The sequence below is a fragment of the Sprattus sprattus genome (genome assembly GCF_963457725.1).
Source record: "Sprattus sprattus genome assembly, chromosome: 12".
Lineage (NCBI taxonomy): Eukaryota > Metazoa > Chordata > Actinopteri > Clupeiformes > Clupeidae > Sprattus > Sprattus sprattus.
Genome location: NC_137910.1, coordinates 31,559,825 through 31,585,091, shown reverse-complemented (window position 1 = coordinate 31,585,091; position 25,267 = coordinate 31,559,825). Strand labels below are relative to the sequence as shown.

At 40.2% G+C, this 25,267-nt stretch overlaps 1 protein-coding gene across 1 annotated transcript in view; it reads left to right on the top strand.

Moving 5' to 3' along the window:
- LOC308373614 (coiled-coil domain-containing protein 172-like) overlaps window positions 1–25,267 on the top strand; it is a gene marked incomplete at both ends in the record, with an annotated part of 56,754 nt that overhangs the window by 17,696 nt on the left and 13,791 nt on the right. The window contains one exon of the mRNA XM_080849184.1: window positions 16,314–16,479. Coding sequence (XP_080705310.1) covers window positions 16,314–16,479 — 166 coding nt within the window. The remainder of the gene's footprint in view (window positions 1–16,313; window positions 16,480–25,267) is intronic.

Below are 25,267 nucleotides of genomic sequence, written 5' to 3'. Positions count from 1 at the left end.
CCAGAAACAGTTTATTAACTCTTTTAACAATTTATTATTAATAAATAAAGAAAGGGAGGGATATACAAAGTGAGATAGACCATCTGCCTTGGATAAAAGAGTTCTACCGAACATAGATAAGTCTCTTTGCAACCAAGAGATAAAAATACTTTTAGATTTGGCCATTTTTGTTGTGTAGTTTAACTGCTGTCTATTTGTTGCATTCTTAGTTATGTGAATTCCAAGGTATTTAACAGTATGTTTTACTGGAATATCCTTTATGACGTTGTCATCACACTCATGCAAAGGTAGAATCTCACACTTGGAAATGTTCAAGACCTGAGGCATTTGAGAATTGCTCAACCAAAGTTAAAGCGCAAGACAACTGATCTTTGTCTTGCATAAACAAAATTGTGTCATCTGCCAGTTGTGCAATTTTTATTTCCCTGTCAAAAATATTAATACCTTTAAATTCAAGATCAGGGATTACACTTAATGCTAGCAATTCTGTGACCAGGAGAAACTGGGCATCCTTGCCGAAGAACTATTTATATCCTTATAAAGCATTTCAATTATATTAATCAAATAATCACCAAAACCAAATAACTTGAGTCTTCAAAAGAAATGCATGTTCAATAGTGTCAGAAGTCTAGAAAAAGGAGAAGAGCCTGTGACTGCACTGCATCAGCATAGGCTAGAACAGGGGTCTTCAACGTTTTTCAGGCCAGGGACCCCCAAACTGATGGGGAGATGAGCAGGGACCCCCTACTATATAAATTGCATAACATTTTGTTTATAATATACTGGGCCTAATGCCAAATAAACATAGCTACCCTGTTATTGTGTATTCAATACTAAGCTATTCAAATAATACAAAGGTTAATATATTCATTAACATTTAGATTTTTTAACATTGAATTTAACCTAACATTTTTGAACAACAAATTTAACTTAACATTGAATTTAATTTAACATTTAACAACATGAAAGGTACAGGGTGGCCGTTCCACTGCCATTTATAGACATACATCATGCAAACAACTCTGAGCTAACAATTAATAACAACTTCACAGATATATGTTTTTATTTCATCATACATAAAAAAGGGACAGTGAATCCTCAAGCATCTGTCGATGGCACACATCCTCCCACATTAGTGAGATGTATCTTCTTTTCAATAACTCCTGACTGACACGATCCAACGGATGACGGAGGAGGAGTCTGGCGCATGGAGTTGTGTTGACAACATAGATGTTATAGTGAGATTGACAGGTCAACAAACCAATCACACCGCTAGCAAGTTGTTAAGATTGTAGGTAGTAGCATGCTAACATTAGCTAGGGGGCTCATACACCTCGCAAATCCTCTCAGACTTATTTTTCAGTTACAATTAACGTTTTTTGACCTTTTACAGTGTCTATTTCTCTATTGATTATTATTTATTTTTTTTTAATCTAAGCAAAAAAATGTCAAGCTAACAATTTATATGTACAACAAGACCAGCTATGGAGTTTGGTCTGCCATCTTTTATTTTTGATCTTTGCGCTCTTTAGACTTGAGCAGAAACGCGATCTGATTTGCTAGTGCCTGTGCTGTCGTATTTGCATGAAAGGTGCTGTGAGTGAAACGGTGCCCAGCTTGAGAGAGCTCCTGTGGGAGCTGAATGTGTCGATTGGACTGAAAGATAACGTCTTCGTGATCAATTCATACATTCGCTACAGTATGTTGGATTTATGTTAATGTAAATTTAAAGGGAATAAATACAATTCTGATTCGGAAGACATTTAAATTTGTGGGGGAAAAATTGGTTGATTTCTTTTTCTTTTTTTCTTTTTTAGAAATATTAAAAAAAATTGTCTTATCAACCAAAGATATCGCGACCCCCCAGCAGTACCTCTGCGGACCCCCTGTTGAAGACCCCTGGTCTAGAAGATCAAGCACCAATCTTATACTGTTTTAAATATGACGATTTTTCATAAAGCCAGACTGTGTTTCTGATATGATATCACCAAGGCCAGTTTTAAGTCTATTTGCATATACTAAGGCTAAGATTTTATAGTCAATCGTTAACAATGAAATTGGACGGCAGTTTTCAATACAAAGTGCGTCTTTACCTGGTTTAGGGATGAGTGAAAAAATACCTTGTTTCATAGTAGTAGTCATCTCCCTTTGCTCCACACATTCTTTATACATACAAAGCAAAGGATTCTGAATATATTCCCAAAAATGTACATAGAACTCTGGTGAAAGCCCGCAAATTCTGGGAGCCTTACCTTTTTTCATGGAATGGAGAGCTTTCCTTATTTCAAAATGAAAGAAAGCCTATTAAGGAAACGCCGACACAAGCCTATTAATTCCGAAATTTCACTGCATTAGGCTATATACTGTATATACTGTACTCTATTTTTCTTACTTTCTTTCTTAGCTGTTGATGTTACTGAGCTAGAAGTTTAACTTGTTCTGAAAATCTCGCGCTGCCAATGCCCAATGTCACTTCTGAGTCAAATCACTCCATCATCTCTTTGAAATTCCTTATTCCACGAGTGGTAGGCTACAATGACTGGCTGTTTTAAAATATAACTAATAGCCTAACGAAACAAAATAACCCAGGCAGTTTCATCTACAAAACTTCCAATACTGACAGCTGACTCGTAGCTTGCAGGTTTGCGGCGCTGCAAGGAGACGCGACATGGGATGGATTGTCACTTAATTGAAACTTTTTTGCTTCCTTAACTTGCTTTGTATGCATACACGGAACTAGGCCAATTTACTGCCTGATGAAAATTGGAAAAAAAATGGATTATTTCAAAATGTTCTTGGATGTAGGTAACGACATTTAACAATGTGTAGATATTTTGAATTTCATTGGGTAAACCGCCACCCGCCCGAATTGAATTAAAATATAATTTTTTGTCACGTCGTCCGCCCGATCTGCGGTTTAACCGCGGAGTCCCCGGCTGCGACCGGCAACCGCGCATCTCTAGTACTCGGGGAGCCAAGATGGCGTCGTCGCGGGTAGATATGAATACCCAAGCTCATTGAGGATCTTCCTCTGAAGTGGTCAAACAACTTATAATTGAACAATAATTTTGAGAAAAACACACGTGTGATATATTTGTTGAATTGCAGATACTTTGAGTTGAGTATATGGGCAGAACAGTTAAGAGAAAAGGGAAAAGAAAGCAGAAAGATAACATGCTGCAGGATCCCAAGGATTAGACACTTGCAGCTAGTGATAGCTCCAGTGCTGTAAATTCTACCGCTACCCACACGGTTAGCTGTGTTGCTCATTCCACGAATGCACAATCCTTACAAGTTGTACCTCGTTGTAAAGGTGACTAATCAGGCTTTCCAACGATTACAATACAATATACAATACAATACCAATTGGTATTATTAAAGGGGAGGAATAATCGACCGAAAAAAACCCATTTCCAAACTTTTTTTGAGGGGTTTATAAATATATGGCGCTACCTAACCGTTAGGGTCAACGTTAACCGTGTGTCAGTTGGAAAGGAATGCTAATAATAGCTGTAATAGTTAAAAATGTGATTTGCCAGCACTGCTCATCGCTGCAGGTAGGCTACTGACAATATAGATATTTCAAACTTGGTTGAAAATAGATATATTCTTAACCTCAATCTGCTGATAACCTCGTAGCACAAAGACAGGGCGTTATCTTTAAAAACACTCACCATTTCAAACGATTTCGTTACTTGTGAGGAAACTTCCAGAAGCCTAGTAGAACTAGGTTGCGCATGCTCAGACAAGTGTCGCTGGTCCCTCTTGCTCGGCCAATTTAATATTTTTTGTGGGATGTTAAAAGTTTGGTGAACACAATTATAGATGTCCTCTTGATGAACATTTTATAATACAGTAAGGAAAATCATTACAAATCATTGACCAAACATATTTTTCTTTTTTGACCCAACCATTATGTTGAGCAAACATGTATTTCCTCATTTGTACAACTTTTTGCATCAATCATATTTTACAGTGCACGCAAATTTTTAAAGATAGTTTTTTTTCTTGAATATCTCGAAAAGTAACGGTTTAAGAGCTTAGAAACCTTCATAGTGCACATTTAAAAGTGCGTAATCTGACCAAATTCAAGTGACTACGACCTTCAGATGCTGAGATACAGATGTGCTGTACGTGTGCTAAAAGGGCGTGGCACCTCATGGTCAAATTAGCCAGAAACAGTTGAGAAAAGTCATTGCCACTCATACTTCATACTCAACCTATTACCCGCTACTACAGTATAAACAATTGAACTCAGTTACACATATTCAAGGCTAAGAAGCCCCAGCCACAAACCCCTAAACCAGCACAAAGCCTGGGACCTCTCTTGACTTCATCAGACTGAACACCCAGAGCAAACCCACCTTGGACTCCAAACTGGACAACTTAGTTAGGCGCACGCATATTTCACAACACCCAGCCCAACTATTTGGATACTGCACCCCATCGGTTAACCTTGCAGTCTTTACACTACCTCATTTATAGAACGACAAATGTCCCATTCATCCAGACTCCCTTTCCTTGATTCTTGTGAATAAACAATCCCTTGAGCTAAATAATCTCTTCCCCCACCTATTAGTGTCAATAGGACGGCACTCAAATAGGGAAGAAAGAGCCTGCATGTTCCTTTCACCATGGATGATGAGTTAATATTAGAATTTGAGCTTTTGGTTCACGAGGTTACAGCAAACTTACTTAGGTAAATATTAGGGCTGGGCAACGATCAAAAATTTTAATCGCGATTAATCGCATGATTTCCATGATTAATCACGATTAATCGCATTTGTATACGCAAAATCCGATAATGAATTCAAAAGTAGTGTACAGTACACTTTTATTTTAAATGTTCTGCCATATGAACGAAAGTGCCATAACATGTGTTGTGCAAACACTTTTAACATCAGCAGGTAAATAGAATATTCAGTGTAAATCTCAATTTAAACAATGTTACCAAAAGCAAATACAAAATTTAAATTAATGTTATCCTGTTCGTTATGAAAAAGAAACAAAAACTGGCCACAAAATCCTGAGCCACAATCATATCATTAAAACAGGCAATTTATTAGGTAACAGCAGAAACATTTTACTTTCATCAGGGAGCAGCATAACCAGTCTATATTCAGTACCAAATGTCCCTGTTAGAGTGAGAAACCAGAAAACACTTTCAGTGCAGTCTTTATATAGTAGCAGTTTCTACTACAGAAATATGACTTGTTTAAACGAAACATTCAAATTATTGTATTACATTAGTAATATTCCTATTATAAAAGTATACATATATCTCATGTTGCCATTCTGTATGCTGAGTATATTGATTATATATTGATTTAACAAAAATTAAATAAATACCTTGTGCATGTGTGTATTTATTGCACCTATCTGTTCTGTTTAATGTTATATTCATATGAAAACCAAATTATAATGATTAGTATAATGATTCATAAGTATGCAGGGTCATAACTACATCTCTGACGTTTATAACAAACCAAACCGTTTAAAAATCTGTTGAAAATTGAGCAAGCTATGGTTATTTAAAAAGTACATGTATGCTACCAACACAATGTTATGGGTGAGCGAGCTAACTGTGACAAGTTGGTCGCCATGTGCGGACGTTCGACTCCGTTGGCCGGTAACGCAACGAGATATATCTATGGTTTATCCGTTTCTGGTTCCGCTGCAGACTTTTACAAAATAAAAGCCTTTGAGCAAAATAGTAAAACCTGCGTTAACGCGCGATAAAATAATTGTCTGCATTAAATAATTGATAAATAAACGCAAGATTAACGTGTTAACTTGCCCACCCTTAGTAAATATAGAAACTCATAATTATTTCTCCGTTTAGCCCTTCCGTCCACACTAAAAGTTGTGATCACTTTGAATTCAAGACTGTCTTTTATTGGTGAGCTGATTTTGGGAAATAAGTTTAACAAGTTTATGTTCACAAGTTCATATTCACACATATAAACATGAGTGACTCACACACAGGCAACTGCAAACTGTTAAGATGGTTCCCTAAGCTAGAGATAGCTAGGCTAGTTAATAGCCAGGTTAACTGCTCCAAAGCTTCCCTGTTAATAGTCTGGCAGGAATACACAACACCCCTTTAAAACGGCGTATTCCAACACTGAAAACCATGCTTTTCAAAAAAGCTGCCCTAGGCGGATACATTTGTAAATTGGAGTTGTAGAGTGGACAGGGGAAACTGAAATTTTCAGAGGTTCCGTTGCCATGGCACTTGGGACTTTCTACAATTTACTTAGATTAGTGAGTTAACGTTGAAGTACAGGTACTTTTCCTGAATAGGTACGCGTTACTCCTACGCATAAGGCGAACCCTGTACTCGGTGTGCTTGAACTTCTGGCAGGAATACACAACACCCCTTTAAAACGGCGTATTCCAACACTGAAAACCATGCTTTTCAAAAAAGCTGCCCTAGGCGGATACATTTGTAAATTGGAGTTGTAGAGTGGACAGGGGAAACTGAAGTTTTCAGAGGTTCCGTTGCCATGGCACTTGGGACTTTCTACAATTTACTTAGATTAGTGAGTTAACGTTGAAGTACAGGTACTTTTCCTGAATAGGTACGCGTTACTCCTACGCATATAAACATGAGTGACTCACATACAGGCAACTGCAAACTGTTAAGATGGTTCCCTAAGCTAGAGATAGCTAGGCTAGTTAATAGCCAGGTTAACTGCTCCAAAGCTTCCCTGTTAATAGTCTGGCAGGAATACACAACACCCCTTTAAAACGGCGTATTCCAACACTGAAAACCATGCTTTTCAAAAAAGCTGCCCTAGGCGGATACATTTGTAAATTGGAGTTGTAGAGTGGACAGGGGAAACTGAAGTTTTCAGAGGTTCCGTTGCCATGGCACTTGGGACTTTCTACAATTTACTTAGATTAGTGAGTTAACGTTGAAGTACAGGTACTTTTCCTGAATAGGTACGCGTTACTCCTACGCATAAGGCGAACCCTGTACTCGGTGTGCTTGAACTTCTGGCAGGAATACACAACACCCCTTTAAAACGGCGTATTCCAACACTGAAAACCATGCTTTTCAAAAAAGCTGCCCTAGGCGGATACATTTGTAAATTGGAGTTGTAGAGTGGACAGGGGAAACTGAAGTAGGGTGTAAATACGGTTTAAACCATACAATGAGCGGCGATTTTGGGTAAGACGTGGCCGAACAGCTAGCTGATGGGACAATTTTGTGTATGCCTATATTTTATGATAAATCAAATATAAACATACAGTGGGGAAAATAAGTATTTGAACCCCTGCCGACTTCGCAAGTTTGGCCACTTGCAAAGAAATGTGTGATCTAGAATTGTAATGGTAGGTGTATTTTAACAGTGAGAAACTGAATATCAACAAAAAAATCCAGAAAACTGCATTTTATAAGATTTATGACTTTATTTGCATTTGATGCAAAAAATAAGTATTTGAACCCCCAAGCAAACAGCAATAATTCTGGCTCCCAATGGCCAGTTATGTGCCCAAAAAGCACACAGATTAGTCCTCATTAGGTCTAACAAGGTATACCTGATCTCAACTGATGACCTGTATAAAAGAAACCTGTCCAAAGAATCATACTTCACACCTTCAACCTCACCACCATGGGCAAGACCAAAGAGCTGTCCAAGGACGTCAGAGATAAGATTGTAGACCTGCACAAGGCTGGAATGGGCTAAAAAAACACCGGCAAGCAGCTTGGTGAGAAACAGATAACTATTGGTGCGATAATTCATAAATGGAAGCAACACAAAACAACTGTCACCCGCTCTAGGTCTGGGGCTCCATGCAAGATATCCCCTCGTGCGGAATCAGTGATCATTCGGAAGGTGCAGAATAACCCCAGAACTACACAGGGGGAGCTTGTGAATGATCTCAAGGCAGCTGGGACCAGAGTCACCAAGAAAACCATTGGCAACACACCACGCCATCATTTTTTGAAGTACTGCAGCACTCGCAAGGTCCCCCTGCTCAAGGAAGCGCATGTACAGGGCCATCTGAAGTTTACCATTGCACACTTGAATGATTCTAGGGAGGATTGGGAGACAGAATGTGGTCAGATGATACCAAAATCAAGCTCTTTGGCATCAACTCGACTTGCCGTGTTTGACAGGGGGGGGAATGCTGAATATGACCCCAAGAGTACATCATACCCACCATCAAGCATGGCGGTGGAAACATTATGCTTTGGGGCTGTTTCTCTGCCAAGGGTACAGGACGACTCCACCGCATCAAGGGGACTATGGATGGGGCCATGTAACGTGGAATATTGGGCTTGAACCTCATTCCCTCATTCCCTCCCATTGAAAACACAACCTTAAAGATTTGGAGAGGATCTGGAAAGAGGAGTGGACCAAAATCCCTCCTGAGATGTTTGTAAACCTGGTGACCAACTACAAGAAACGTCTGACGTCTGTGCTTGCCAATAAGGGTTATTCCACCAAGTACTAAGTCATTTTTGTCTGTCAGTTTTGGGGGTTCAAATACTTATTTTTTGCATCAAATGCAAATAAAGTCATAAATGTTATAAAATGCATTTTTCTGGATTTTTTTGTTGATATTCTGTTTCTCACTGTTAATATACACCTACCATTACAATTATAGATCACACATTTCTTTGCAAATGGCCAAACTTGTGAAATCGCAAGGGGTTCAAATACTTATTTTCCCCACTGTATATATAAAAAAAAATCCGATGTTCCTGTTTTTCAAATTTCTTGCACGCACATAGTTTCCATTTAGCAGCTGATATGTCGTGCTAAAACACCTCTTGTTTTGTTACTAATGCATACAGTGGGGGAAATAAGTCTTTTAACCCCTTACTCCTTTGGGTTTTCCTTGCTTGTTCTGGGGTGGAGGAGGACAATGGCAGTGGAATGAGCTCTGTTGGTGGAGATGCTGGATGGAGTCTTGCGCAGTCTGACGTCTGTGCTTGCCATCAAGGTTTCCCCACCAAGTACTATATCGTGTTTTGCTTAGGGGTTCAAATACTTATTTGCCGCAACAAAGGCAAGTAAACTGTTAAAAAAAATTCTGTTTTCTGGATGTTTTTGTTGATATCCTGTTTCTCACTGTTACAATAGACCTACCATTATAATTATTGATCACACATTTCTTTGCAAGTGGCCAAACTTGTGTAATCGGCAGTGGGTCAAATACTTATCTTCCCCACTGTAAATAGGCGCACTTTACACATCTCCTCCCATCTCTTTGCATCAAACACTCACTTTCCCTTATATCCTCCCAGCAGCGATGATCTGTGTTTTTTTTTTGTCAAAGCGGTTTTGTGTCTTTACCCGCTATTTGCGCAGAATTGACGCCGCAATCCTGTTAGTAAATGTAGGCTTACTTTTAAATGACATAAAACCTGTTTTTCTTGAAAATCAACTTACCTTTGTCTGTCTCAAAGGGTCGGCCAAAAGCTGCCCTGTGAGGCCTCTCTTTACTCTGAAGCTTTCCATGATTGGGGACTGCGACGGTCAAGCGCCTCATAGAATTCCTGCTTCAGGTTTTTTTTCTGCTGAACTCCAGGCACACCTGAAAAATATAAGAACAACAGGACATGTTTCACTCCACAATCAAAGGTGTTGACACCATCATGGTTTTACCCTTTAATGCCAGTCTTCATGAGAGACAAATGCATACCTGATTTTCAGTCAAGAAAGAATGTTGACACATCTGTGTAATGGCAGGCTTGTCCTTCATATCTTCACTCCTTCTGAAACAAATGTCAGATCCATCTCCTGCTTAATGAGGGCTCCATTTGGGCTCTTCTTTTTCATTTCGTCTACCATGAGATGTCCAACTTCTTCAGGGCTGGAGCCCTTCTCCATCTGGATAATCAGGCAAGTAATTGTCTTCTCCTGTCTTTGGCTTCATGATGTCCTTGTTTGTAGGCTCACAACTTGAAGAGTGCGTTCCATGTTGACCTCCATTCAAGGTGATCCAGCTGATGCATTTTTATTCTGTAGTTGCCCATCTTGAATTACAGAATGTGTTTCCAAGCCCATGAGCCACGTCTTGATCCTGGTTCTTCAAGACATGGGTGTGCTCAGACCAATGCTGAGGCAACAGCTTGAAATTCAGCATTCTTTTGGTATGCTTTATGTGCATACATGGTCTGTGCCAGTCTCTCAAGGATGTCGTGTTTAAGCTCCTTCGTCACAACGAGGTGTGTTCTATCCCTGAGATGGAGAAAGTTCCCTAGACGCAGTTTATATTCCACATCAACAGAGAATTTAGGTATGTCAAATACCTTGGGCTACTGTCTTTGTCTTTCCTAGATTAAAAACGTTTGAGTGTAACCATTAGTTTCCCACCTGATGCTGACAGGGGGGAAACACTGTTAAGCTCTGACAGCTGAACCACTCACAGAGAGGTTAACTGGTGCAGCAAACTTCATAAGATCGAAGGTGCTCATGGTACCATGCACTCATTAGTTTTCACACGAACATGATTCATGTGTTAACTGCACCAATCTCTGTGATTAGAGGAGACCAGAGCAGGATCCAGCAGAGAGCATCTTATCTATTATATTTGATTTCATCTAAACAGACGGACGATGAAACAAGAACTGCTGCTGGCTTGTGGATTTGCTGATTGAGTACCAATTGAATGGTCTCAGGGAAAGATGTTACTAAAACTAGTGACTTCGTCCATCACTACTGAAGGCTTAAAAAATGAACTTGAGGCCAAATGGTAGCTGACTGCTTTATGTTGTTTTTACAGCAAGTGTTTGGGCATTCCTGAAGTTTTGAGCATCACTGATAACCTTTTTTAAAAACTTGTGCTTACCCTCAAAGCACATTGCACAGACCTCTGACAGTGGACCAAATACCTTGATAAGCCGAAGGTAATGTTCAATCTAGTGGTGTTTAGGCCGGAGTCTAAAATCAGGGAATTAGGACTGCAGCAGCTCTCTGTGTTCTGCCAACTTACACTCCACGACATGTAATGACTTCTGTAAAACTTGCCGCTACTTTTAACTCGACAATGTCTTATTAAGAGCATTGGTAGTTCCCATGTATTGTCCCCTTGAGGAACATGATGACCAATAAGAAGTGAAAGGAGCCTAAAAAGTAGGGATGGGTATCGTTTTTTTTTTTTTTTACCGGTACTTAATCGATACTTTTAAAACGATACCGGTGCCTTAACCGATACTTACATTTATTTATTTTAAATAGCACAAAACGAGCAAAAAAGGCACAAAAAAAATCTTCTAAATATATTGACTGTTTAAGGTAAATTATAAATATAAATAAATACAAAACACTTGGCTTCAAACTACAGCTTCAAACATTTTAACTTCAAACTATGTACAATATATTAACTGTTAACAACAGTTTACAGTATACTGGTATCGGTATCGGTGCATCCCTAATAGGAATAAATGTATATGGCCTGGTATGTAATTATTGCAAAAGCCTTGTGCAGCTTATAAGCAATTTGTGATTGTGGATTGCATAGCTGTGTTTTAGAGCCTATGAGTTTTTTTCTCTTAGTGGCAGGGCCGTTGCCCCCGCCCCCAGACTCAAAGATCAATTTTACACAACTTTTTTTCTTAGACTAATTCATATGTATTATATTTTTTTCTTTATTTTTCTGTTCCTCTATGTTCTTGACAGTGCCTGACACAATGCACCCAATTTGTTTATATTTTTCAATTAACCACTCAACAAAGAGTCACTGGGTATTAGTATATCATGTTATTATTATTTATTATAACACGGGTAGATGGAATCCACCATTCTGATTGTGAGTCACGGGGTGTGCTATATTCAACGATATAGTAACTGTACGACCTGTTTTCATCTACCTGAGCGTTCCATATCAGTCCGCACTCAAAAAAAAAATCTAACCAAGATGGCGACGTGTTGTGGGGAATGTAGTGGGGAATGTTTCATGTGAATTAAGCTATCTACTAGGGATGGGTATCGTTTGGGTTTTTTCCGATACCGGTACATAACCGATACTTTTAAAACGATACCGGTGCCTAAACGGTGCCAGAACCGATACTTTTTTTTTTTTTTTTTTTTTAATTAAAGGCTTATTTATTGCCAAGGCAAATAGTTTTCTTTAAATTTAACAATATATTAACTGTTTGAGGTATACTATAAATAAAAATAAATACAAAACACTTGGCTTCAAACCTTTTAACTTCAAACTATGAACAATATATTAACTTATAACAACTGTTTACAGTATACTTAAATAAATATAAATAAATACATAACAAACTCTGTACACACACTTCACACTTCAGTAATACTTTTGCAGAAATATGAGCATGTTTGCCTTCAGAGTAAAACAAATATTAATTAGTTTGCATTTATTTAAACCCACTGGTTTCGTGAATGTGTACTGCCCCTTTAAAAGTTTAGCTTCAGGGCCTCTTGACTTCTCTCCCCCATTACGCAATTTTGTTGTTGCATATGCTGCACGTCGCGTTGTTTGAATCTTTTTGTGCGAAATACAGCCACACTTTTGATCGTTTACCTTTCGACATTTTCTCCGTTATATTGATGGCTAGCTCTGTTTGTGCTTGCTCTGTGCAAGGCTGCCTGCTCTTCGCTGTCAGACTGTTGCAATGTTATTGTAGCGTCCAAGTTAGTGCTCTCTTAAGAACTCACATTGAGAAGGAATATCTTTGGATGAGACGGTAGCTCTCCGTTTAATAAAGCGTATCCAACTTCTGCTTAGAACAACCACACTTATCTTGAAACCGAAACCACACGCCAGTCAACCCATTACCATGGCAACTCCTCAACACAAATCCCGTTTCCACTAGTCCCATACGGAATGCAGCGTGAGCGACACAGGCGAGAGTCTATATTGGGAGATGGAGCAGTTTTATATGTGCCCCACGAAATCTGTTATCAACACAAAAAAGTATACAGATCGTACTCAGAAAGATCTACGCCAATAACGTTACTTCTCGTTAGCTATCGCTAGTTTTGTTAAATTATAAAAATTTTAATTAAAAAAAAATAAATAAATAAAAAATTATCTGCTCAGGCACCGAAAGGAAGCACCGAAATCTGCGTTGCATTTCGGTCCGGGTAGGTATCGGTTGTATGGAACCGGTGCCGTATTGGTACCGGTTCTCGGTACCCCACCCTACTATCTACACGACTTTTCATATGTCTACATTGACTCAGTTAGTTGTTTCTGTGCTACACGAATGTTGCAGAGTATTGTAAGTCTTAACTGAATGTCTCGAATATTATTTCTAGGTGACTGCTAACGCTTAGACCAAAAATCCATTGAAACACACGTAGCTCTCACACGCGAGTTAGTGGCGATATCCAAATCAATATAAACAAATATTAACAAAGTTGAAAGTGTCCCATTGTAGTATTTTAATGGCAACTTTATAAAATGAGCAATGTGAATGAATAAAATGGTGCGAGATCAATGTCGATCTCCTAGCTAATCATCAACAAACTTTTTGTGCTAGGTTAACAGACGTGAAGTTCCCAATGCTATTTGTCTGTTGCATAGCAACAGCCACACAAAGGGGGACTATTTTCTCTTGGCTACTGCAATGCGATACACAATGTTTGGTGGCTAGAACTTTTTTGTGCTGAAAGGCAGCTTACTGTTTATAATTTAATTTTACTTAATATTTATAAAGTCGCTGGCAACCGTGTTATAAAAGCAATAAGGTACTCGAGCTGCGCGTCGGGCCAAACAACACCCTCGAACAAGTACATTATTGACGATACCGTACTGCCTCTCGAACCTTATTGCTTAACTATCCCCTTAACTCTCTGTAGTAGCTTTGGTTTCTGATATTGGTTGGGTAGAGGGGCATGGCTCTGTAGACAGCAGGGACAGTCAGTGACTTAAGTAGACTTATTAATAAATCTACATTTTCCAAATCATTACAGAATCAAAAGAACTGAGACTAATGTGTAAGTAATTGCCAATGGTACAGCAATTCACTATTAAGTCAAAATAGCCAACAAGTGTCTACCTCACTCACTCACTCACCATCATCAGCATCTTTGAAGTGCCGGGGGGGGGGGGGGGGCTACAGCTAATTCTGGAGTAGCAGCACATAAAGGTTTAATTATTTAATTTCATTTTGCTTTTGTACACATTTATGGTTATGTTTTATGGAACTACTGATGAAGAACGAACCTACCAAGTCTTTCCATTAACATAAAAAATAATCTAGATTGGCTTATCAATGCCATATCTCTAGACAAAGAGCTTCACTTTATTATTGTATGAGGACGGCAAGCTGTAAGATTTGCCCCTGCTTAACATTCACAAGACGTAGTGTAACGTTTGGCCAATTATAAACTTACTGATCTTTTCTATGGATGATATTTAGTGGATCATTATGCAATCTCAGTGTCAGCCTTGTCATGTGATTATTTTACACTGTTGACCACACGTAACGTAAACGTTAGAGTCATTCGGTTAACGCAGGAAAGTTAGTAAGACTGGCTAAGCGCTAGCTCCTAACATTAGTTACTCCAACACCGTGTCATTGGACGAGGCGAGCTATGCTATTTCTCGTGAACCACAGGGCACCTGTACATCTAGCTTAACACTTTTCTTAGAAAACAAATCGGTGATATTCTGGGCTCCTGATGTGCTCCTGGCCTCTCATTTCTTCCTCTCCATTTTTCGAGGAAGGGGTTGTTATTCCTCGGAAAATATAAACTTTTTTTTAGCAATTTTGCTTGATTTTGTTAGCCTGGCCATTACCAGCCTGTGACTCCATTTCTTTCCGTCAGTCAGTCTGGCCCAACCCCATGCATTTTCGTTTCCGAGATGGGCGGGTGCTTATCTTGAGGTTTAAAAAATGTGGAGTTCCCTTAACCAATCAGCAACGTCTCCCCAGTCTCTCCATTACTAACGGGACCATCTTGTAGATTAAACTCTTCCCAAAGCCAGTTAGGAGAAGAGCTACGACGTCCTTTCCAATCATAAAACTTACAAGACAATCCTTTTGTTCTCCTTTTAATTTTCTGATGTTCTCGAGAGTTGAGACAACTTCTCCGATAGCTTTTCGTGTCTCTTCCTCCGTCGCTGGTAAACTACAAACTCCGCTGGACTACAAGCAACTCGGCAAGGCGAGTTTTGCGTCACAGCTCTGAACTGTTCGCTGATTGGGGCGGTTGTAGGGTGAAGCCTGGAAACGATGTTAGGTGGGGTTGGGCCAGACTGAGTATGAGCTTGAAATCAATTCAGGCGGAAATACGTAGGCTGGTGTCACCAGGCTATGATTTTGTGGCTTTGTTTTAACTCTGAGGCATTAATATGAGTATTAGTTAAGCCTGTGCATAATATTTTAGTAATTGAAAGGGAAGCCTATATAATAGGTTACTGGGGTTTTGTGGGCCCCTAGAATTGTCATCACCTTTAACATATCATGGTATCAGTAGCTTTTTGTTTAGATTACACCACCTAAGCTTTTTTGTTGGTAAGCAGGAAGAGGCTACCACTAGCAAAATACGCAGAGACAATGTTTTGCTTAAGTTCACTGTTAAAATATGACAAAGATGTGAGTGATATGCATCGTTTGTGTGTGTGTGTGTGTGTGTGTGTGAGTGTGAGAAGGCAGAAGAGAGATCCAGTTTGGGTCTTAAATCAAGGGTAACTTATTTTGTTGCTATACAACAATAAAAAACACTGTTTGGAACCATTCGTCTTAGTAGGCTAGTCTATACCAAGCTGCTATTATGCTAAAATACACTAAACTATACATTGAAACCAATGAACTATAATAGCCGGTAATGTTCGGTGTTGTCAATGTAGTTCGGTAATGGACTACATTGACAACATTGAATTACCTTATGAAGATTAAAAACTGCACTTATTAAGCAGTCATTGGTGCGCAATTTTGTTTAGTCTATAGACATGTCTGTCCTTTTGAAATGTTCACCAAATAAGGAAATATTTTCATGATATGGATGTCATTGCAGTAGTTATAATAAAAGTCAGCTGTTTGCAGGTCAAGGCAGGCTGGGGTGGTTGATTAAAGCATATTTTTGTGGGTTGGGGGCTTGGCTCTCATAATAGGCCGGGTGGTGTGGGTATTAAAAACCCCTGACCCATGCAAAAGCACAAATGAAGGTTGCTGCCTTGTAGATTTTGACTGTCAGGAACAGTAAATGACAGTACCAGTGAGTGACAGTAACAATACATCTTATATCAAGTAAGATCATTGTAACCAATAGCCTTCACAAAGGCCACACGTGAGCCTTAAGCTTTGCTCTTGATTGAACAGCATCTTTCATTTTCATCAATCAAGGTTTTTAATGTATTGAAACATCTATTTTAAGGAAACAATGAAGAATTGTGAGGTGGAACAACAAAAGACGTTCAGGAGGGAAGTCAACGCTTTCAATGGTGAATTTAGCCTCCTCAGCCATAAACACACTTCTTTCTATAGTCAAGCTATTGCTGAAATGCTGAGGCTGACTCAAGAGGCAGACATTTTAACTAAAGGTGAGTCAAAGTATAAAAGTTTCTCCCTCTCCATAAGTCCGTGTCTCTGCTTTTCCCCTTCTTCATCCCGATCTCCCTTCACACTTCATGTACTACACATATAACAAATGTAGCTAACAGTTTTCATGACCTTGATGGTTTAATGGAAATCTGTAGTTCAGAGGAGAGAATGTATGTTTAAAAAAAAATGCTATTAAAGAATAGCATTTGAGTTTACATGTAGATATGCTTCCTCTGCTGCTTGGCCCTCAAATATATTGGCAATCAGTGATGAGTGAGCCAAGCAGTCCAGCTTGGCTAAGTTGGCATTGCAACTTAATGCCATCATGTCAAGGGCATGGTCGTATGCTCTCAAAAGTTTTATAACAATTTACCACAATTAAATGCCATAATTTCGTGTTTGACAGCCTGGCCACTGTTTTGATTGGTGTCACGGAAAATTGCTTCAGTAAATCAAGAATGAAACAATTACCTTTAGTGAGTCTTGATGTGAGGACGATCCCTAGGGGTTAAATGGAAGAATTTATTTTGGAGTAGGGTATAATTTGGTGACAAATTATGACAGTTTCCTGTTTGGCGGCTTTGCTGTTGCATACGATCTCAGAACAGGAAATGGCATCATGATCTGACATCAGGATCACAAAAGGCCTGACTTGACAATAACAATCATGTTTTTAGACCAAAGACATAAGCTATGTCTCATAGATCACACTTGTGCCCCTGGAGCCCCGATCTCAGGGCTTAGGGCGTTCACACTCACAAAACCAAAATAATACAGGGCACTGAAAGTACCCGGATGCCGCCCCTGAAACGTCCAAAATTTCCAGGGTTCCACCGTCTACACTGCTCGCCCTAAACGGGCGCCATCTTGGCTACGTAGCGGAAGAGGAGGAGCCCGTTCGGCAGCATTTCGCTTTATTTTCTAAAACAATGGCGGACGAAATGGCTACGGTGGAAGTAGCAGTAGCAGACGAGGCTACAGAACGTAAATGTAAGTATCAGCGGTAATTAAACATTGTACTGATATTAAATGTACTACTTACATGCCATACTCAGATTAAAGCCAGCGACATGAGTTTTTGGTTGAGTTACGATGGATACCGACAGTTAACATACCTAGCTAGGTAGCATTAGATGCCATTGAATTTGCATGGCAGTTATGCTATGCTATAAGCTAATGGAACAAACGCCCTTGGCCCTCTCTGCCAGACCGAAGAAGGTGCATTATTCTCGGACACGTTTCGCTTGACGAGCGGGGGCAGGTGAAGAGCTCCAGGCGCTCGCTCCAAAGGCCAGTCCAGATAGCTGTTAGTTATCGAAGAGTGTCAAACAACTGCTGTCGAAATGCTTAGTTTAATAATGGTTTAACAATCGATTTGCTCAGTTTAATAATGGGTTTACATTAGGGCAGCAACGATTACTCGAGTAACTCGATTACAAAAAATGATATTTTGCCTCGAGGGTTCGTTTAGTTCATATCATGCTCTGGTGTCACCATTTCATACGGACTTTTATTATTGACGCGCGCATTCAAAGATTTACGGTAGACAGCAGCTCCGTCAGTCTAGGTTTCAGTATGGTAGTGACCAGTTTAGTTAAGCACACAAGACTCACATACACGTAGAACAATAATGATGTAAGCACTCGAAACTTATTTGTCACAGTATGGTGAAGTACTATTTTAGGCATTGTGTGCCTACCTTATGATAGTACGTAGTTTCATGAAGTGCAGGGTACGTTATAGTAGCGATAGCGGGCTAAGTGGAAATTTAGCTATGTTCTGCTCTTATGTTGATTCGATGTAGTAAGGATGGGTTCATCCTTATAAGTTTATATTTCGACTGTTTAATGTATTATGGATGATATCATGTTGCCTAGTGTGTCCACTATCTATCAATATTAGTTGTGTAATTGTTTTCATGTAGCAATAACTCATGTTAATGTAATTCAGTGCAGTGCTGATTTGCCCAGGCTATTCTCATTGAACACACATATTGTACGATCGTACGCATTGTCATGTAATGGAAATTGATGAATTAAATGGAGATAAAGAATTCCGCTTTGGTAATCGTGGGTGTTCTAACAGTCACTGCCCGAGCGATACAACCAAGCAACCTAGAACCAGCAAATACAGTTCTTTAATTCATTAACGTTAACAGTTCACCATGCGGAGCCACTTCAATGTAACGTAAATGTTGACGCTAGCTGATTTACGATTGCTAGATACTATGGACACAAGCGTAAGTTTGAATTTACGGTGTGTGAGGTTATTTGTAGACTATACTATGAGTCATAGTGATGCTAGGCATGATGTTACAGTAAGTAGCAGAGCGAGTACAAATGCACCAAGATCTCATGTCATGCACATCTCTCCTCCCGCACACGCGGTCACATACACACAGCTGCTGAGTTTTGACCCAATTAAATGTTGTTTTTTTGTCAGGAATAACAGCCAATTGCTATTATAACTAAATTATTTCAGGCTGCAACTGTCCCTAAACCCAATGTACTGGTAGCCTACATTGTCTCTATAACGCTCGCATGGTGTTTCCATGGCAGCAGTCTAAAGTTTGCAACGCAAACCAGTGAGCAGCATTTATCATAGCAAGCACACACAGAAACACACACGAACATTACTCCCAAAACAGCACTATAATGCTTATATGGGGTGGGGTCACTTTGGGTCAGTTAGGCTATGTCAGGAAGTTTCGAAGGTAAACAAACCAAGCGTGGTCGCAATTGTCACTAATCCACGTTAGTTCTATCTATCTCAATCTGTCTGCTAATCCTTCAGAAAACAATGACTAAGTGTCACATAAACACAAGACGTTTATAATTTGAATGCAATGGGGTTAGTTACTTTGATGACATTTTGGAGGTTTTGATAACGCGATCGCTGCAACTGCGCGATGCTAGTCAATCGGATACGTTAGCATGGCGGCTAATAATGCGAGTCACTATTGACATGACGTTGTTGAAAACGCAAAATTACTTTAATCCGATTTCTCGATTAATCGATGAAATTCTTGATAGAATACTCGATTACAAAAATATTCGATAGTTGCAGCCCTAGTTTACATGACAACCTGCTACATTGGCTTGGCAGATAGATAAGTGTTTCCCCAATTCTGAAGCTTGAATTTATTTTCAAATCTTTACTTAGGAAGCACTGTAAAACTTAGCAGACATACAGAATACATCTTTATCTTATCTTGTAACATTCGTTTCTATAAACAATCACTTAGCATTGCATGTTTAATTGTGATAGTAGCTTCGTTAGCGTAATGCTATGTGAAATTCCATTCCATTCGTTCGCGATTAGCATCATTACAAGTGGTTTGCACAAGAAGTAATGTTTCTAAGTAATCACTGATCAACTGTTTAAGAAAATGCTTAATTCCGAACTCATAGATTGTTTGCCAATAACAGGGGAATTCTGGTGTTTTTTTACCCATAGTTCTATTGTTTAAGGTCACTGTGGGCTGCCAGGAAAAATAACAAGAATGCTTTTTCTTCTACCGGCAGTTTGTGGAAAAACAGGGCTATTGATTGAAAAACATCAGAACCCCATTTAAACAATTAATATCAATTTAAGTGTAACATTGTATGGCTATTCTTTGTCTGTTCTCTGGTGAGGTGTCTGCAGGCAGCAGTGTGAGCGCTTCATGTGGTTCTGGATGTCCCTTCACCTGTATTCAAGCATATTGTATAGCCAGACAAGCGATGTTTAATATAAAAAGTGAAATGATCATGAATGTGGTTGAACTTCTTTAATAAAACAAGCTATTTTATTTCATACATGCTTACATGTTTCTATTGTACTGTAAAGTATGGATGTGGCTTGAATTAATACTATAAACATACATATACATATAAACAATTAATATATCAATTTAAGTGTAACATTGCATGGCTATTCTTTGTGTGTTCTCTGCCCCAGAGACGGTTCCTGGAGGTACTGGTGCTGGATGGTCCGCCGCTGCCCTCCCGACATCTTGATCTGGCTCCAGCAGGTCACCGTTGGTCAAGGAGATGTTGTGGAGCACAGTGCAGCACACAAACTTCACATCCACCTCCAGAGCCTTCAGGAAAATGGACCGGCATCGCGTCTTAAGAATCCCGTCAGGCAGCTGTTGTAGCGAGCTTTGCGGTGGTTGCGGACAGGCTGCCTGAAGGGGGTTATGAGATGGGTAGGGACAGGCAGGGGTAGCCACCATCCCCAAGGATACAGTAGCCTGTTGGAGGGTAAACGTGCATGGAGTTGATGGGGCTGATCCTCAGGACCCTGGCATCGTGCACTGACCCCGTGTACCCCATGAACACAGCCAGAAATATACATGTGTTGTCACAGCTGGCCTGCAGCGGGATGGAGTGGAACAGCTTCCTGTTAAAATAATAGGAGGATTACATTAATTACATTAATATATTAATATGTAAGTATTTTAATCAATAAAATCTTGTGCCATTGAGGTTTTGTAGTTTTTATTATTGCCTTTTCTGGGGCCGTATTCACAAAGCCTTTTATCTTACCACTTGGAGTGCTCCTAACTCGCGCTAAAACCTTTTACGTAGGAGTAATTTCTTAAAAGTGATTCACAACGGCTCTGAGACCTACTCATACTAAGGATAATACCAACAAAGATAAAAACTCCGTTGCTATGGGTGACGTCGCTTCTCATGCACGAGTTTAGAAGGGGTGAGGACGGTGATTGGTTGTTGACAGGCTCTCTCATTAAAAACTCAGTCCTAACATCCCCCTAACGATCCCACTAAATAAACAGAAAATAAGAGAATAACCTAGGCTTCAAATGAAGTCATATTAAATAGTTATGGACAGTGCACTTAGCAGAATGCACACGCATGATGACAAGTTTGTGCATCCAACGAGAATGACGCTTTGCACGTTAAGAGAAAGAGAAATTGCCGAAAAAAACACGGAAATTGCATGAAATCAAAGAAGTAATAATTAAAGCACCCTGCAAACTATGCGTGAGGCATGGGAGGACATATGTGTAAATGCTTCATTCCCTGCCGTGTGTCGCTCTGTCGATGACTGCGAGAAGCGGTGGTATGCGCTCCAGTCACAATGTAGGATGGAGATTGCGGAGTGGACTTTAAAAGAGCCGTCGCGGCTACAGGTATTGTGTCACCAAAATAGGCCTCATGCGTATACTTGCATGTTGTAGTTCAACTGTGCTCCCGGTTGTGGATTGAGGAAGGGTGTCAAAAGCCATGTCTTGCATGGATGGCCACTGTCACGTCACCCAACAAGTGGCATCCAGCAGGTACATGGTGCCGCTCAAAAAGCTGGCGCAGACCGCGCTCTCCATTAAAATGTGCGAATCGTGAGTAGATCCAGGCCACTTCGCAACAATATGATTGTGAAATTTGGATCAAACACTATCTGTGTATTAATTGAATGTACCTTTTTGCGGTTTACAAAGACGTCCTCATCTCTGGATGGAGCAATTATTTTAATGTGTGTTCCATCGATGGCACCCACGACACCGGGCATTCCTGCAAACGCCATGAAATTGACCTTGATCCTTTGAAGTAGGCGATTGTCCAAAGGGAACCGGATAAATTGTTGTACAATGTGTGGTCTACAGAGTGCGGTGATTGTTTGATGAATGAATCGGCTTACTGATGATTGCGATATACTGAAGTCGTCTGCGTTGCAAAGTTGCATTTTCCCCGTAGCCAAAAATCTTAATGTTATCAAACATTTAACTTCCGGACTGATTGGGTTGTTTCGGATAGTTGGAGACGTGATTGCATCCCGCACTAATTCTAGTAAAATGTTGATGCCTTCACGGTTTAAACGATATCTTCTCAACAATTCAGAGTCGTTCATTGTCTCCAACACGTTACGTCTGGCTTCAGCCATTTTAAGACTTTTTGTGAATAGGTCTTAGTGACTTAGGAGTCCTCATGAGGAGTTTTAAGCTGTCCTAGACTTAGGTGCTACTTTTAGGGATAAAATATTTTGTGAATTGCTCTTAGTAAAAAAAAATAGGAGTCCTAAATTTAAGACTGACACGCCCATTATTTTTAGGAGTTTCTCCTAAATTCGCCACTTATGAGCTACTTTTAGCCCTAAGATTCTTTGTGAATACGGCCCCTGATGTATATTATAATTCATGCATGTTTGTAACAACAATTCATATGCCTTTGTGTTCCATTGCTAATTGATTCCTGTATCAGGGTAAACTTAACTACAACAGAGATAATAATAATAATAATAATAATAATAAATAATAATACATTTTATTTGTAGTGCACTTTACATCATACAGATCTCAAAGTGCTACATATTCACATAAAAACAACAACAATGAACATAATTAGCAGAAAGCTTTTGAAAAAAGATACGTTTTTAGGCCTTTTTTAAAAACATCAGTAGACTGTGGGGCCCTGAGATGGTCAGGGAGGGCATTCCACAGCCTTGGGGCAGCAGAGGAGAAAGCCCGGTCACCCATGGTGCAGTTCTGGTGGCTTGAAGGGTGTTTGCAGATGGAGCGTGAGGTTTGCAGAGGGAGCGTGAGGAGGTCTGGGGGGAGAGGAGTTCCCTGAGGTAGGGGGGAGCATGTCCGTATAGGCATTTGTGGGTGAGGAGGGAGACCTTGAACTCAATTCTGAGTGGGACTGGGAGCCAGTGAAGTGCTTTCAGGGTGGGGGTGATGTGGTCGTGTTTACGCACCCTCATCAGGATCCTGGCAGCGCTGTTCTGGATGTATTGCAGTCTCTGTATGCTCTTGCCAGGGATCCCAATGAGGAGTGCGTTACAGTAATCAAGTCTGGAGGAGACAAAGGCGTGGACAAGCTTCTCTGCATCTGCCAGGGTGAGTGATGGACGGAGTTTGGCAATGTTCCTGAGGTGATGGAATGAAACCTTGCAGAGGTGTTTGATGTGGGTGTCATATGTCAATTCAGCATCCATTTTTACACCCAGGTTGGTAATTGATTTGGAGAGAGAGATGTTTTGGCCAGAGAAGGTAATGCTAGTGATGGTGGAAGAGCGGAGCTGATGTGGTGTGCCGACTAGTATGGCTTCCGTTTTCGAACTGTTCAGCTGTAGGAAGTTTACCTTCATCCACGCCTCAATCTCCTCCAAGCAGGTGGTCAGAGTAGATGTTGGCAGAGGTGCAGCAGAAGTGGGTGTTGTCCTAATGTAGAGCTGTGTGTCATCAGCATAGCAATGGTAGGAAATCCCATGCTTGCTGATGACATTACCCAGGGGGAGCAGGTAGAGGGAGAAGAGGGTGGGGCCCAGCACAGAGCCTTGAGGGACGCCGCAGGTGACGTTGTGGGTGTAAGATTTGTTTTTGCCCAAGGCGACGTGCTCAGTTCTGTTGGTTAGGTAGGAGGTGAACCAGTTTAGCACATTGACTGAGAGCCCAATGGTGTATTGTAGGCGGTGAAGGAGGATGTTGTGATCAACTGTGTCGAAAGCAGCTGTTAGGTCCAGGAGGATGGGGAGCCAGTGTCTGCTGCCATCAGGAGGTCATTGGTGACTCTGACCAAGGCTGTCTCTGTACTATGGCCAGTACGAAAACCTGACTGCAACTTCTCAAAAAGATTATTAAGTTTGAGGTGATCTTGGAGTTGTGCTGCAACAGGTTTTTCCAGAACCTTTGATAGGAAAGGAAGATTGGAGATGGGCCTGTAGTTGGAGAGGACTTCAGGATCCAGAGAGGGTATGTGTATAAAATAAGGCAAAATGAGGCAGATGTGTATAAAAGTACAGTCAGTCAAGGTAGGCCTATTCATTTGCGAATTCAAGCATATTGTGCCTAAGATTTCAGTGGATAATTCTTAAAACTAATTGAAATCTAGGGACATACATGTACAGATTTGTCATGTTTTATTTCCATATGGTGTGAATGTGAATTGCAAAGAAGTAGGCTTCTGACAGATAATTGAGAATGTCATTGCAACTACCACAGAAGGTTAGGCTGTGAAGGTAAGGCTTAATCAAATGTACTTACCAGCTGGAGTTCAGCCAGAAGATGGAGGATCCTGCCAGGATTTCAGGGGTCAAGTCAAATGTTTTTATAAAGCACATTTAAAAACAACTCACACTGACCAAAGAGCTGTACAATGAAATCACAAAAACACATCAAAACAAATAAAAAAACAGAAGTGTGTCATAATTTCCACATGGGGTGGAGAAAGGGGTAAACTAGGGACAGTAAATGGACAAGAAGCACGTTTATTTTCAGACATGTCGGCAGGTTTAGATTTGTATTTTATATATTTTTTTCTGTTAAGTTTCGCGGTAGGCTCAAGCAGATTTCCGTCCGTCACTTCCGCCTTCAATTTACGGGTGTCGTGAGCAGATTTGCGTCCGTCACTTCCGCCAAGTGGTAAACGTAAGTGTTCCATTTGAGTCAGCCCTAATCACCGACAAAGTGCACTACGTATGAAAGTGCACTGTACGAAAGTGCACTCTATGAAAGTGTACTTCGTAAAGGGCGATCTATGAGACATAGCTATGGAGAAGAATGACTAAAAACATGTTTTTCCTTATTATATCGCCCCAAATGATCAAATGGGGTAATCGATGCTGGACTCCCTCAGGGCAGATTAAGGTTCCATTGAGTCACGTTGTTTGTGCTGAAAGTTGACATGGCAGCACATGCGTCAGTCAATCAAATTGCCTTGATGCAAATACCCCCGCGCTTACCAATCAAATAGTGTTAATGCTAATAGCCAAAGAGCGCAACGCTGAGAAAAACTCTGTAGGAAGTCGTATTTGGCCTTTTTTTCGCGTCAATTTTTATAGAAA